This window comes from Neomonachus schauinslandi, chromosome 13 (assembly GCF_002201575.2).
Source record: "Neomonachus schauinslandi chromosome 13, ASM220157v2, whole genome shotgun sequence".
Classification (NCBI taxonomy): Eukaryota; Metazoa; Chordata; class Mammalia; order Carnivora; family Phocidae; genus Neomonachus; species Neomonachus schauinslandi.
This window is the reverse complement of record NC_058415.1, coordinates 42632442-42649671: the sequence shown is the minus strand read 5'-3', so window position 1 is coordinate 42649671 and position 17230 is coordinate 42632442. Positions and strand designations below refer to the sequence as shown.

Genomic DNA, 17230 nt, shown 5'->3' with positions numbered 1-17230 from the left:
GTATGTGTGTGTAGTTATATATAACTATTATTGTGGATACATATGTATGTATATATGTGCACACACACATGTATCTACAAAAATATAGTACTATTATGTGATTTAAAATTTTCTATTTTAGAGAACATATATCATGATATATACTATGATGTATATGATATACTATTATTCAATTTCCTTCTTTTAAATCAACTTTTGCTTTTGAGGCATTTCCATTTTGATAAATATAGATCCAATTTATTCATGTTAAATGTAGTATAGTATCACATTATATTAATATATTACAATGCACTTTTATCAGCTACTAATGGGCATTTACACTGTTTCTAATTCTTCAGTATTACAAAAATACTGCAATACCCTATTCATGTATGCTAGTTCACTTTATTTAAAAAGGTCCTAAAAATCGATTTCAGGGTGAAATTTTTGTCTTAGGGTTTTTTTTTTTCCCCAATTGTAGCATTTATTAATGATGGAATTGTACTGGGAAACAATCACAACAAAAGAATAATCTTTTGAATTAAATAGTTTACTAAGTGAAACATTCCTTTGAAACATAACATGCAAGAGATTGTCAAATATGTCAGCATGGAAGCCCTTGGATTTATATATAGACATCTCAGCAGTGATTTGTACAAGTTCTAATCCATTTCACATCAAGTTACTGGTGTGTGTGTGTGTGTGTGTGTGTATGTTTAATACCTGCCTCTTGGAACTGATGAGCCCATATTTTAGCCAAGCATCTTGGAAATAGATTTGCTCACACTGAGATTATGAAGGAAAAGTTATGTTTGGTCATTGGGTGAACACTTACCCTTCCTTAGCTTTAAAGGAAGGTGATAAACACTTTAGCTTCTGAATACAGAATGTCTATTCAAACTATGGTTTTTTGGTAAAATTTCTTTTTGGTCCTTGCTGCCTTAATTTCTTCTGTGATTTTCAGAAAAAAAACAGAGGTACAGGTACATCTGGTATTGGAGAACTTGATGGCAGACGTCTTGTTGAGACAATTTTAACCAGTGATTGAGTTGTTTGGGAAGTAGTAGGCTTGGTTGAGGGTTCTTGGTGTGGATTTAAAATAGAGCTTTTGGGATTCCTAAAGTTATCATAAATTACAATCAATTGTTTGGTGGTGGATGAACTTTTTAGAGATGGTGGTCTAGAATTCCATTTATATTTATATGCCGGCATTGCTCTAATTCCATTTTGAAGCATTTTGCAAGATCCAGAATTGCTTTCTCTTTTTTCATGACTTCCATCTACACAAGCTGTCTGAAGACTCAAAAGAGTCCAAAAGTTTTGGCTGTCTCACTTTGGGTATAATTTTGGAGGAAGAGGGTCGTTCAGTAGCTGCTGGAGTATAGGAGGTAGTTTGTAGTTCAGGCCTCTCTTTTTGTATAGTCATATGTTGCAATCTTAACATTTCCCGTAAATGAGTTATCAAATGTTCAGGAGAGCTTTCTGGAGGTTCCACTGTTACTTTTCAATTTTCAGATTTTGAGAGGGCTAATTTGTGCAAGTCCAGAGTATTGAAGGGAGAAGGGAGAAAATCAGGATATGTAAATACTTCATTTGGTTCCTCTGTGACAGATTCCTCAATATTTTCTATTGTTTCTGGCTTTAAGTTTAGTCTATCTTTCTATAATAGCTGAGCAAACTATCATCTGCTTTTTCATTTTCTGATAAATCACTTTCATCTGTTAGGTTTTCTTCCACACTGCTGTTTGCTTATTTCACATTCCAATTTGTAGCAGATCAAGTTTCACCACTATTATTTTTTCACACTTTAAAATAAATGAATATAAGGCTCATTTCTGTCCTTTCAAAAGTCTTCGTCAGCACAGGGCCAGCAGACTGACTTATTTCGCTTGGGATACTACTCCCTAGTATCACATCATTGCAAATGGCAAGATTTCATTCTCTTTTATGGCTGAGTAATATTCTATTATATATATATATACCACACCTTCTTTATCAATTCATCTACTGATGGACACTTGGGTTGTTTCCATATCTTGGCTATTGTAGATAGTGCTGCAATAAACATAGGGGGCATGTATCTGTTTGAATTCATGTTTTTGTATTTTTTGGATAAATATCCAATAGTGGGATTAATGGATCACAAGGTAATTCTATTTTTAACTTTTTGAGGAACCTCCATACTGTTTTCCACAGTGACTGCACCAGTTTGCTTTCCCACCAACAGTGCACGAGGGTTCCTTTTTCTCCACATTCTCACCAACACTGTTTCTTGTGCTTTTGATTTTAGCCATTCTAACAGGTGTGAGGTGCTATCTCACTGTAGTGTTGATTTGCATTTCCCTGATGATGAGTGATGTTGAGCATCTTTTCATGGGTCTTCTGGCCATCTTCTCTGGAGAAATGTCTGTTAATATCTTCTGCCCATTTTTTAAGTTGGTTGTATTTTGGTGTTGAATTGTATCAGTTCTTTACATATTTTGGATACTATCAGATAGGTCATTTGCAAATATCTTCTCCCATTCAATTAAGTTGCCTTTTAGTTGTGTTGATTGCTTCCTTTGCTGTGCAGAAGCTTTTCATTTTGATGTAGTCCCAGTAGTATTTTTCCTTTTGTTTCCTTTGCCTCAGGAGACATACCTAGAAAAATGTGGCTATGGCTGATGTCAGAGAAATTATTGCTTGTGCTCTTTTCTAGGATTTTTTGGTTTCACGTCTCACATTTAAGTCCTTAATCCATTTTGAGTTTATTTTTGTGTATGGTGTGAGAAAGTGGTCTGGTTTCATTCTTTTGCATGTAGCTGTCCAGTTCTCCCAACACCATTTATTGAAGAGACTGTCCTTTTCCCATTGCATATTCATTCCACCTTTGTTGAAGATTAACTGACCATATAGCTATGGGTTTATTTCTGGATTTTCTATTCTGTTCCATTGATCTATAGTGTCTATTCTTTTTCTTCTTTTTAAAGTAATCTCTACACCCAACACAAGGCTCAAACTTATGACTCCAAGATCAAGAGTCACAGCCAGCAGGTGCCCTAATCTATGTGTCTATTTTTGTGCCAGTACCATACTGTTTTGATTACTCCAGCTTTGTAATAACTTGCAGTCTGGCATTGTGATACTTCCAGTTTTGTTTTTTTAAAGAAAAGATGTTTTAAAATAGACTGTTAATATGACAAAATACACTTACAGAAAGTAATTTTGCTATCTTTTTTCAGGAAGAAATCAAATTATTATTCACTAAACACTTAAGATATACCATGTAATTCTTTAGGTAAACACGGTGTAATTCTTCAAGTAATTAAAAAATTTTTATATATATTGAACCTAAAATGTATGAAAACAAATTAAGGCAGCAATTAAATTAAAAATACTTTATGTGTGGTGCTAAGACCTGAGTGTTTGGGTTCCCCTAAAATTCATGTTGAAATTCTAACCTCCAAAGATGATGGTGGTAGGAGGTTGGACCTTTGGGATGTTCTTAGGTCACAGGGGTGAAACCCTCATGATTGGGATTAGTGTTATGAATGGGATTAGAGACCCCACAGAGTTCCCTTGCCCCTCTGGTCATATGAGGATAAAACAAGACATCTGCAACACAAAAGAAGGCCCTCACCAGACCACACTGGTTTCTTGATCTCAGACTTCCAGCCTCCAGAACTGTGAGAAATAAATTTCCGCTGCTTATAAGTTACCCAGTCTGTGGTATTTTGTTATAGCAGCCTGAACAGACTAAGACAGATGACCTCAAAAAACAAATGCCATATGTATATGGTCTCAAATATATGAAAACAATTTATCAACATCAAAAGGTAATCTCAAGAGTTAGAAAATAAAACTCCAAAATATACTTGCCATTTATTTCAGTGAATTATCTCCCAATGATTACAAAATATTTTTTCTTAACTAACATTCTGTACAGTAAAATAAAATGAAAATACAAGAAAAATATAATCACTGAAAGGTGGAAACAACCTAAATATCAATGGATGAATGGATGAACAAAATGTGGTATGTACATACAATAGAGTATTATTCAGCCTTAAAAGGAAAGAAATTGTGATACATACTACAACATGGAGAAAGTTGGAAAACATGACAAATGAAATAAACCAGACACAAAAATTAAAATACTGTATGAATTCATTTATATAGGATGCCTAGAATCGGCAAATTCTTAAAGACAAAAGGAGAAAGAGACAAGAGCTGAGAGAAGGGGGAATGGGGAGTTATTATTTAATGGGCACAGAGTTTCATTTTGAGAATATGAAAAGTTCTAAATATGGATGGTGGTGATGTTAGGACAACAATGTGAGCATATTTAATGGCACTGAACTCTACACCTAAAAATGGTTACAAAGGTAAATTTCATGTTAAGTAAATTTTACCACAATAAAAAATATATATCCCCCAATTTAGGTTGATAACACCACAAACAAAAGTATAAACTACTTCTATAGAGGGAAGGAAAGACAAAGAGGAAAAATGGAAAGAATCAGGGAAAATGGAAACATGGGAAGGCAGAGCAGAGCTTTATCTTCGTATCAATCAAAGTCTGTAATTATATATTTGTGTTTATTGATTATTATTTGTGTTCTCCAATAAGCTGAAGCCCTGTGAGGCCGGAGCGTGTATGCTCTGCTCAATATTTTACTTCCAGTGTCTAGCGTATTTATTGAAATAACGAGTAAAAGCACAACAATACAAAGGGTCACACAGATTCAGTGCTATGTAACTAATATAAAACTCCATAGTTTAAAAGTCTTTTTTTCCACATATTATTTACTAGCTATAATAATTTACTTGCTTCTGGGTCCTGGTACTTTAACAGAATCATGAGTGTATTCTAAAAGCCTATCTAGAGGCCAAAAGTTGCATCATACCTGAAACATTCTTGAGATAGAAAAGAGGAGGATGAGGGACTGAAGGCTTCAGGGCTCTAACTCAGTAATGAATTAGGTTTCATGCTGATCTTGTTCTGACTTCTCACTCTGACTCATGAAGACTTAATAGGTAGAGTTTACTTCCTATGTCTCCAGTATCAGTGGCTGAATTTCTTGTCTCTGATTTTCAGTTTTATAGTGAGATTCAAAACCCATTACCATATTGCCTTGAAATCCATTGCCTTTCAACGGACACTGATAATGTGTACAACCCTTGATTATGCTAATATCCCAGAACTCATATTCTCATTTGCACTTGGCTTATGATAGCCTGTAGTGTTTCATGTTGGACTGGTTTCTCAAGGACGATACATTTAAATTCTTATCTTATTAATTTATCACATTATAACTCTTCCATGTGATCATATAGCCTCTTCTTGAAAGCTATAAAAAATAATATGTGGGACAACTGGATATTCACATGTAAAAGAGGTAAGTTGTACCCCTACTTCACACCAAATTTAAAAAAAAATTAACTAAAAATGGACCAAAGATCTAAATATGAGTTAAAACTACAAAACACGTAGAAGAAAACATGGGGGTAAATCATTATGACCTTGGATTTGGTGACGGCTATATGGGCATGACACCAAAAGCATAAGCAAAAAAGAAAAAAGAAAAAAATAGATAAATTAAACTTCATAAAATTAAAAACTTTTGTTCCTCAAAGGAAACTATTAAGAAAATAAAAAGATCACCTACAGAATGGGAGAAAATATTTGCAAATGTCTAGTAACCACTACATGGAAAGAACTCTCATAACTCAAAAACAAAAAGAGAACCCAATTTTTTAAAACAGCAAAGACTTGAATAGATATTTATCCAGAGACACACAAATAGCAAATAAACACATGCAAAGATGCTCATCAGTCATTAAGAAAATGCAAATCAATACCACAATGAAATACCACTCACACTCACTAGGACAAGTAAATTTTTTTTTTTTTTTAAAGATTTTATTTATTTGACAGAGAGAGATACAGCGAGAGAGGGAACACAAGCAGGGGGAGTGAGAGAGGGAGAAGCAGGCTTCCCGCGGAGCAGAGAGCCCGATGTGGGGCTCAATCCCAGGACCCTGGGACCATGACCTGAGCCGAAGGCAGGCGCTTAATGACTGAGCCACCCAGGCGCCCCTAGGACAAGTAATTTAATAAATTTAATAATTTAAAAATATTTTTTAAAAAATAGTAATTTTTTTTTAAAAAAGAAAGAAAAAATACTAAGTGTTAACAAGGATGTGGGCAAGTGGAATCTTTGTAGATTGCTGATGAGAATATAGAATGATGTAGCCACTATGAACACAGTTTGGGAGTTCCTTAATAGGCTTACCATATGACCGAGCAATTCTGCTCACAGGTATAATATCCCAAAGAATTGAAAACAAGTATTCAAATGAATACTTGTATATAAATGTTCATAGTGGCACTATTCACAATAGCCTAAAAGTTGAAGCAACCCAAATGGCCATCAATAAATGAATGAATGAATTGTATATACATACAGTGGGCTATTATTCAGCTGTAACAAGGAATGACATATTGATACATAACTACAATGTGGATGACTCTTGAAAATGTTACGCTAAGTGAAAGAAGCCAAATGCAAAAGGTCACATATTGTATGATGCTATTTATATAAAATATTCAGACTTGGTAAATCCATAGGGATAGAAAGTAGATTAGTAGTTGTGAGGAGCTAGAGGAAGAAGGAAATGAGGAGATTGGGAGTGACTGCTTACTGGGTATGGGGTCTCTTTTGGAGGTAATGAAAATGCTTTGGATTAGATAAAGATCATAGCTACACAACACTGTAAATACACTAAATGTCAATAAATTGTATGCTTTAAAATAAAACTAATGTGGGGCGCCTAGGTGGTTCAGTCAGTTAAGCTTCCGACTTCTGCTTTTGGCTCAGATCCTGATCTCAGGGTCATGAGATTGAGTCCTGTGTCGGGCTCTACACTGGTCCCTCTCCCTCCCTCTCTGTCCTCCCTTCAACTCACATGTGCACGCTCCCTCAAATAAAAAAATAAAATCTTAAAATAATAATAATAAAAGATTCTCTCCTTCCTCTGCCCCTCCCCACTCACACTCTCTTTCTCTCTCTTTAATAAAATAAAATAAAACTGATGTGTAATTCATACAATGCTGATAGTTATCCAAAAATACATTTGTTTGTAAAATATGTCATGATTTAGCAGACATTCTTTTGAGAATTTTATTTCCAACTCATGCTATCCTAAAATCCTCATTTCTACAAATGGAAAAATAATATTTGTGCTTAGGAAAACAGGGAGTCTTGATTTGCCAAAGGAAAAAAATAACTGAACTTCCTATCATAATATTTTGATTTTAGCTTCTTAAAAATGATTACTTGAATTTTATAAAATATTCTTTGAAATCATAGCCTGCATATATTTAACGTTTAACCTAAGAAAGAAGAAAGTATTCCATTCTGGGCATTGCTACTGACCTACAGCTTGTCTACTTTTTATCATTAAGGAAAAATGACCAAAAGATCATTGAATTGAAGAAGACTTTAGTTATGATATATTGTGTTAAAATTCCCTGCTTCTATAAAATAAAACTGAATTTTTAAATTATGAATTCTAAACCCCTTTACAATTGACCCCAACTCTAACTACCTTTGTTGACAAATTCGTCAAACAGGATTCTCAGCATGAAGTAGGAAAAGCATCAGTAATTCTTTGCAAATATTTTGTAGTCTCATACTGACTTTTAGTTAAGAAACAAAAGTGAAACAGAAATGATAAGAAGGGGGCCAAGATGTTCAATTGTTCTATATAAAGAATTTAGTTTTTATTTTGAGAGCAAAGGAAAGATGGTAAAGGTTTTTAAACGGGGGAGAGATATGTTCATATATGTATTTTTAAAAGATCACTCTGTAGCATTAGGGGGAAGATGGATTCAAGGGGATAAGAGTGGATATAGGGAGATATTTATGAGTTTATTCTACTTGAGGAAGAAAGATATGATGGTAGTTTGGATAAGGACACTGATAGTAAGAATGGAAAGAAACAGACATATTTTAGAGATATTTGTGATATGGATTCATTAAGACTATTGTAAGGAGGTAAGACAGAGGGAGTAATCAGTTATAACCCTCTAGGTTTCTGGTTTGGGTAAATGGACAAATCATAATGCCATTTTCCCTGTGTTATGCCACTATTTCCTTATTACTGCTCTCATCACACTTTTGCTTGTTTTCCCTGCTAAGCTATATGAGGTCCTGATTTAAAAAAAAAGAAAGGTGGCATATTATTTCTCTGTGTTTACCTGTACTTAGCAGAGGGCTCAGATGCAGCATTTTTTATGGGCTATGCATTAGTATAAAAAGACCGAAATTACCACCCACTGCAAGTTCCTTATTTAGCCAAAGATACAGATAAACATGCAATGATGTCAGCATACCTTCCCTTGACCTCATGGGTTTCTAGCAAGGACATGCTGGATTTATAATATATGAAAAGCTTAATATGCTGTGGCACCTGAGTCTCTTTTTATAGTTTTCTATCACTATTGAGAAATAATGCACAAAAATATTTTTATACTAATGTTTTTATTTAGGAAAATGTTAATTTGTTCACTTAGGAGAATGTTAACATGACTTTGTTGGTTCATAAATCTAACTTAATGACGGTAAGGCAACATCCTCAACTAAGTGGAAAAGCTGAGTGAGCCTGGCCTTTCTGAAAGCTTTCCTTGCCTCTTACTATCTAGCATTCCAAAGAATGGTTTTACTTCACTGGCATGTGGCAGATGGCCCTAAAATAAATCTCATTAGAGTTTGAAATTATTCTTCAATACACCACTGTATATTCAGTCCCTAGCTTAATGCCTGGCTCTGAACTATATTATTTAAATAGTGAATGAATGAAAAAATATATGAATATTTGTTAGATAAATACTAAGAGAACAAGCCAACTCATTAGTTCATAGATTGTGAAGTTCTTCGTCTTTTGTTAAAACATCACTGATATAATAAGTAGATATATTTTATAAGTATATTTGAATAATTATAGGAACTATACTCCATGCAAATTTCTCAAGTCCTCACATTCTCACATACTATAGCAGCAATGTACTTCTGACCATACTCGATGGAAGAAAACACCATTGCATAGGTTGGTGGTAGCATCATTTCCTTTAACATATTTTATAAACTGACTTAGAATTGCCACACAATTTTTTATTAGGATCTTGAAAAGTTAACTCAACATTAATGACTGGATTTGGAAGTACTATTCAAATTTGGTTTAAAGTAGTTTTAATTCATCTTCTTTTATATATTCTACCCTTTTTAAAAAATTTAAATTCAATTAGCCAACATATAGTACATCATTAGTTTCTGATGCAGTGTTCAGTGACTCATTAGTTGCATATAACATCCAGTGCTCATCATATCACGTGCCCTCCTTAATGCTTATCACCCAGTTACCCCATCCCCCTACCCACCTCCGCTTCCACAACCCTCAGTTTGTTTCCCAGAACCAAGAGTCTCTCATAGTTTGTCTCCCTCTCTGATTTCTTCCCATTCAGTTTTCCCTCCTTCCTCTATGATCCTCTGTGCTATTTCTTATGTTCCACATATGAGTGAAACCATATGATAGTTGTCTTTCTCTGCTTGACTTATTTCACTTAGCATAATCCCCTCCAGTTCCATCCAGGTTGCTGTAAAGGTGGGTATTCATCCTTTCTGATGGCTGAGTAATATTCCATTGTATATATATACACCATGTCTTCTTTATCCATTCATCTGTTGAAGAGCATCTCGGCTCCTTCCACCGTTTGACTATTGTGGATATTGCTGCTATAAACATTGAGGTGCAGGTGCCTCTTCTTTCACTACATCTGTATCTTTGGGGTAAATACCCAGTAGTGCAATTGCTGGGTCCTAGGGTAGCTCTATTTTTAACTTCTTGAGGAACCTCCACCCTGTTTTCCAGAGTGGCTATACCAGCTTTTATATATTTTAGCCTTAAATAGTTAGGACTAAGTATTAAACTAGATGCCAGGGACACCTGAGTGGTTCAGCCGGTTAAATGACCGACTGGTGATTTCAGCTCAGGTCATGATCTCAGGGTCCTGGGTTCGAGCCCCGCATCAGGCTCCATGCTCAGCACAGAGTCTGCTTGTCCCTTTCCCTTTGCTCCTCCTCCTCTCTCTCTCAAATAAATAAATAAAACCTTTTTTTTTTTTTTAAAGATTTTATTTATTTATTTGAGACAGAGAGAATGAGAGAGACAGAAAGCACATGAGAGGGAGGAGGGTCAGAGGGAGAAGCAGGCTCCCCGCCGAGCAGGGAGCCCGATGCGGGACTCGATCCCAGGACTCCAGGATCATGACCTGAGCCGAAGGCAGTCGCTTAACCAACTGAGCCACCCAGGTGCCCTAAATAAAACCTTTAAAAAAAAATAAAAAATAAAGCAGATGCCAATGTATGACACAAAAATAAGATTGGCTGGTCCATAGAAAAACAAGTTAAAACTTCTAGTTCCATGTTTACACTTATTCATCCCACTAATTAAATACAAAAACCCTGAACATGATACATAAAACAAATATAAGAAGACTCTGAAAGGCAGGGAGAAGAAGAAGGACCCAAAGGGACCATAGGAATAGAAGAACAACCCACAGTGATAAATTCCCTGGCTTTCTTCTTTCCTCCTAAGTATCTCAAAGTAGGTACTGGAGAAATCCACAACCCAGAAATGCCAATGGACACAAACAAACAAAAAAGTCTCAAGGAAATTCTGCTCTCCCTAGCCAGAGAACTGAGAAATGGGCAAACTGGCAGGACAGAAATCTTAATTAACAATACCCACCCTACTCCAGCCATATACCCCTGGGAAAAGGGAAAGAAAAAAAAAAAATAAGAAGTAGCCTTGCTATCTCTGTCAATAAAGGTCAAATGAGAAGCCACCCTCATCAAGCAGTAATGAGGCACCCCTTCACACACACTTTAATGCAGTGCCAGTAAGGGTCAAGTTAGGAGCTAAGACTCCTATCCCTTCCTGGCAGTAATGATCTGACCTTCTCCCTTAGGCATGATGTCATCAGAGATCTGTTAAAATAAAAGATTTAAATAAGATCCAATGTCTCAAAACATAATACCCCCAATGTCCAGGAGACAACTGAACATCACTCATCACACCCAAAACAAAGAAAATCTCAACTTGAAGGAGAAATTGTAATTAAAAAATGCCACCACCCAGATAATAATGCACATGTCAGAATTACTTGACAAGGATTTTATTTTATTTTAAGAAATTCTCTTTGCCCAATATGAGGCTCAAACTCACAACCCTTACAACCTTCTTGAGATCAGAGCTGCATACTGTACCAACTGAGCTAGCAAGGCACCCCTTAACAAAGATTTTGAAGTAGCCATGATTAAAATGCTCCAATGAATGATTATGAATGATATTGAAACAAATAAAATAGGAAGTCTCAGCAAATAAACAGGTGATATAAAGAAAAATCAAATGGCAATTTTAGAACTGAAAATCATAAAAACCAAAATAAAAAACTCAATGCATGGCTTCAATATCAAGGGTGACAGATGAAAGAGGAAAGAATCTGTGAACTTGAAGACAACAATAGAAATTACCCAGTTTTAACAACAGAGATAAAACAGGCTAAAAAAATAAAAATGAACAGAGCCTCAGGGACCTCAGGACAACACTAAAAAAATCTAACATTCATGAAAATAGAGTTCCAGAATGAGAGGAACAAGAAAAGTGGGGCTGAAAAAGGTATTTAAAAAAAAATAATGACCAAAATTCCTCAATTTGAAAAACGGCACAAACCTAGAGTTTCAAGAAGCTTAGAGAATCCCAAACAGGATAAACCAAAAGAAATCCATGCCAAGATATATCATAATTAAACTTCTGAAAAGTAAAGACAAATGAAAATGATGGAAAGCAGCTAAAGAGAAGGATGCATTCCCTTTATGGGAACAACAATTCAAATAACAATGTATTTTTCATCAGAAACCACAGAAGTGGCATATTATTCAAGTTCTAAAGAAAAAGGTTGCTAACCTAGAAATCTCTAATCAGTGAAAACATTCTTCTGGAATGAAGCTGAAATGAAGACATTTTAAATAAAGGAAATTTAGAGGATTTGTTCCTAGCCAACTTACCCTAAACAGAAGTCTAAAAGAAAGCTCTTCAAACAGAAAGAAAATGACTAAAAAAAAAAAAAAAGAGAGAGAGAGAGGGAGAACTTGGAAGGTCAGAAGTGAATAACAATGGAAAAGTTAAAAATATCCTTCTTTTGAGTTTTAAAATTGTTTGACAGCTGAAGCAAAAATTATAACATCATCTAATGAATTTCTCAGTGTTCAAAACCAGTAAATCTATAGACACAGAAAGTAGCTTACTGGTCATCTAAGGAAGGGAGGGCGGTGGTAGAATTGGGCTAAGTGATGCAGGGTTTTGGGGAGGGGATAAATGAAAATGTTCTAAAATTTAGTGTGATGATGGATATAACTCTTTGAATATACTAAAACCCACTGAATTATTCACTTTATATGGTGAATTATATTTCAATAAAGCTATTTAAAATTGTCAGGAACTATTTCTGGACAAATCTAGAAATAATTTTTAAGATAAGAGACATTATTAGCATCAGATTTAGCACTAATAGAGTACAGTGTACTTTAAGAGGTAATTCGAAGTACACATTATAATCTGATATATCTTTTTCTCAAAAGTTTATCATTACATGGAAAAGGTATAATCTAAAGTTACATGTGTTACCATGTAATATATAAAGTAAGATTCTGATTTACAGCTAAAAAAGTTCAATGATATTTGATTATATTATGCCACATGATGCCAGTCATCTAGTCATCTCAAAGACATCAGGTTTTCAAAAAAAAAATTGCAGGGTGTGGATGTCAAAAATTAGCTCTAAATGAAGAAATAGTTAAGTAGCAAAAGAGGCTAATTATGTTGGTCTAAGTCCTTTATATTCCCAAAAAAAAATGTGTTCTTTCTTTGCCAAGCTGAATGTAACAGCCTGTGAATTATAAGATCAAGGAAGAAAACTGTATGTTTTCTAAAATATGAGTATCCTTCATCAAGTTTTATACTTAGGGCAGCTAAAAGACCTATGTGGAGGGATCAGCGTTAAGCCCAAAGGACAGGCAGTGCACAGCAGGAAAGAAAGCAATTCCCGTGTGTCTTTTGCAGGTCACTACCAAGGACCATGTTAGCAGATCCATACCAGACCCTTAACAGGCAGTTCTGCTGCTACCAGTAATTAGCTTGGACAGCTCTGGCTCCAAGAGTAGCAGCAAGGCTACACCATAATGAGCTCAGCTGGGATTAGCAGGACAGGGCAGGGAACCAAGAGAGCTCAGGCATTCTGCATTGCGTATGTATCTAGGAGATCAAACAAGGATGGCTGGCTGGGTTATCCCCTCTCCACCTCATTCCAAAAATGAAGCACGGCAGTGTCTAAAATACAGGCTAATGAAGAGCGACACCTCCAACAGATGAGAGCCACATTAATTAACACAATCCCTAGATCATATTCTACAGTTTCGGCTAGAGCTAGCAAATGTGCAACTTGTTATTGTATTATACATATATATACATATATGCCCTTTTTAATTTTTATTAACAAAAACCAGATTATTTCATTTTCAAATTTTATAAGCTATTTCTCTCATGATCTTTAAGCTACAAAATATTTCTCCTAAATGTTTATGTAAATCCATACTGTTAAAAAAGAAACTCACTTTTGAATCATTAGCTCCTGGTTCTCCCTTTTGAAATAGGCCAGTTCGTTCCATACAGCATCAGAATCTTCTTGTCGAAGTTGTTGGGGATCTGCTCTCTTTATTTTTCTGATATGAGTCCTATTTTAAAATGAAGTTGTTTTCTTCCTTAATATGTTCAAAGTGCAGTGAAAATTCATTTATACATTCCCTAATTCAAGCCCACTATTTATGGAATGAATTTCCTAAAACCTAAGTGTACAGAAATTAAAATCCTATGTCATAATTTCCAAAAGGCTAAACTGCTACTGTGGAAAGCAAACTTTTAGGCAGACATATGATAGTCTTAGGTCGATTTCTCTGATTCATTCTAGTGATAATAAAACATATATTGCAGGATGGTCAGTTTCTCAAAAAGGATTATAAACAATCAACTCATTGAGAATTTGTTGTCAACCAATCTGAATGTAGTATTATGTGCTCGATCTTAAAACACGCTATTATCAGTAAATATGTCAGAAAGTAGTTTTCACACTTCCAGTGACTACTAAAGTTAGGTGAGCAGAGGCTAAATGTAGGACAAATTGCTTTATCACTACTTTACTGACAAGTGATATGAAACACTTCCCATCCTTCAAAGGAAAAAATTAGACGTGACAATTACCTACAAAACATGCCAAATGCCCTTTATGTTTTCATTTTCTGTACATAAAACAAACTCTTCATTTTTATTTTGTAAAAGTGCTGTACTGGCCAATTTAGAAACAGTATTTCTCTATAGAACAGACCAGTGTGTATCATCAACATTGCCCTAAAGGATCCATCTCAAAAGATGAGAGGGTAGTAGATTTTCTGTACTCATTCAGTCCTTTGCCCTCTGTTGATACTGTTAACAAGGGAGCCACTTACGACTAACCAAGTTCTGAACACCTGTTCAGAGCAATTGAACTGAGACCGCCAATTCATTCAGATAAGCTGCAGAACAAACTGATGGATAGTAAAGATTTTCAAATTGCATACTAGGTTGAAGTAGTTTTCAGAGAGTTAACTATATATGTAAATTTCCTATTTCTCTTGTCTTTCAATTAAAACTTAAATACTGTTTGAGTTACAAACTTTGTAATACCATTATTTTATTTATTTGATTTTTTCAATCATATGGATATGCACTATTTTTGCATTAAGTTATCTACTTTTATTAAGCTACTCTATTGATACTGAAAATGTACATAGTCTGCATGGAGCACTGGGTGTTATACGCAAACAATGAATCATGGAACACTACATCAAAAACTAATGATGTAATGTATGGTGATTAACATAACATAATAAAATAAAATTTAAAAAAAGAAAATGTACATAGTAATTCAAAATCACCTACATTATGAATTCTGCAAATGATAGGAAAATCTATAGTTATTGCTAGCATATTTATCTGTTTTCATTTATTATATTATGTATTTAAAAATTCACAATAAAGATTTGAATACCAAATAATATCTTTAAAAGCAAACAAAAGCCATTAAAACACCTATATGATGCTACTCCATTCCATTTAATATTTAGGGAAATGCCTTTATGAGCTATGTAACTCACATGCCACTGCCTTCTTCCCACTGTTTTAATTGCTCTTTTACTGCTCTGTAGTTGGTCTGTAACATCTGTAGCCTTTCCTTGCGTTTTTCATGGGCATCTCTTAGCTCATCATTTTCTTGGCTCTGTAGAACACAAAAAAGCAAGTACACAAGTTTAAAGAAAGTATTAGTATAATGCTGCAAATAAAAGGTTACTCATCTAAATATGAAATTTGAAAGAAAATGGGAAACATAAATTAATTTGTAATACTTATTTAAGCAGAAGAAAAGGATTCTTAAAGTCACAAAATAGGTTTGCTTGGTAAATTCAACCCATTTACTGCATTTTTAAGCTGCTAGTAATTTCAAAATTAGTTTCATTCCTTTCCCTGTTGTCAATTAGTATACATACAAATATTTATGAGCCAGTTTTACAGAATTTTTTCTCTTTCCACAAAAGGATTTGTCCATACATAACACATTTTGTTATTTTGTTAATTATAATTACATATGTAATTAGTGTAAAAACACTAATCATAGTAAGATCAATGCTTCTACCCATGGGTTCACGATTAGTTTAATATAAAGCAAAAGGATTACATAGGAGGAAAAAATCAGTTTGGACCTATGTCTGAAGTAGCAGAGTTTAACCTTCTGGGTTGTACTATACAGAATTGAAATGTGAGAGCTGGGCTTTGTATTCTTGAAGAGGTCATAAAAACATTACTAGGTTAGACAATTAAAGTCAACAACTTCTACATGTTCTAAATAGAGTGCATGAAATACATCTTCATTTTTAGATATACCCACAAAATGAACTTATAAAGGCCAAATTTTCAGTTCTTAGGGGATGTATTTATATTACTTATACACCGTGTTTCTCAAAGTAAAGTAAGTAACTTCTTGAGTATTTTTAGCCATTGTGAATTTCAAATTTGTTTTTTAAACCTTTTATATTTCTATATGAAGGAACTTGTATACTTATTTAGTGGAGGCAACAGGTAGGTACTCTGTAATATTATAGTGAGGTGACATGAGTAGGCTCATGGCAGTTAGAAAAATCTGAATTCTATTCTTGGAGCTCTTTCATGTTAGCAGCTTACATAATCTTAAGAACACCATTTAAATTAATTCAAATTTTTTTTTTTGGTAAAATGTGGAAAAGAGCATAGAGATTTAAATTATGATGACTAAATTAAATGAGCGAATATACAGGTAAAGCCCCTGGTACTGTGCTTGCCCTATCGAGGCACAAAGCAAAAGTTAGCTTCTTTCGTTTTCCCCTTCCCAGGTATTAACTGATGTCCTTATTATTAAGAAGCCAAATTCACAGTTTCCTGGACCATCTACCTCTCATTTCAACTGTAAGATAATACAGAGTTTGTATTACTTTACTGCAATTCTACCTGTCTCAACAATATGGATATTTTGTCATTCTACTTTGAATATAGGCCTAGTAGAATAACTTCAATAAATCTCTTAAGCAGTATTTGAGTCCTGTGCACCAAGCCGTCTGTATGCCATCTGGAAATGGAAGTGCATGATGAAAAAGCATGGGAATGGCATCACTTGAAAGGGACAATCAGAATAAATGTTATCCTGAAGAGTTTTAGAAGATATACAGATCACAGAAACTACAAACTTGCTAAAGAGTAGCATGGTTTAATACCACGGTTAAAAATTCAGGATACTGAATTGAATTTTGTTCACTTCAATTAAAGAACCATATATTAAGAGCCTATTACATGCAGAGTGTTAAGTGCTGATAAGAGTTCAAGGCTTGCTGCTCAAAGTTAGTAAATTTTATCTTGACATAGCTACTTAAATTCAGCATGTACCAGTTTCTCCATCTTCAAAATAAAGCTATTTATATCTCTCTTCTTCTAAGACCAATGAATGATTTAGCCTTGACCTTGAGTTTTCCCTACTGTTGTTAAAAATCCAAATATAACTTCACTTCTTTAAACAATAAGCTTTCTAATC

At 34.4% G+C, this 17230-nt stretch overlaps 1 protein-coding gene and 1 pseudogene across 2 annotated transcripts in view; both read right to left on the bottom strand.

Annotated features, from left to right (window-relative positions):
* The window catches only part of CNTLN (centlein), a 306857-nt gene that overhangs the window by 104068 nt on the left and 185559 nt on the right, over window positions 1–17230 (bottom strand). For both annotated transcript variants that reach the window (XM_044920332.1, XM_044920333.1), the window contains exons 11-12: window positions 15270–15391; window positions 13695–13814 (exon numbers count right to left, since the gene is read on the bottom strand). In XM_044920332.1, coding sequence (XP_044776267.1) covers window positions 13695–13814; window positions 15270–15391 — 242 coding nt within the window. The remainder of the gene's footprint in view (window positions 1–13694; window positions 13815–15269; window positions 15392–17230) is intronic.
* Window positions 940–9086, bottom strand: LOC110573811 (annotated as a pseudogene).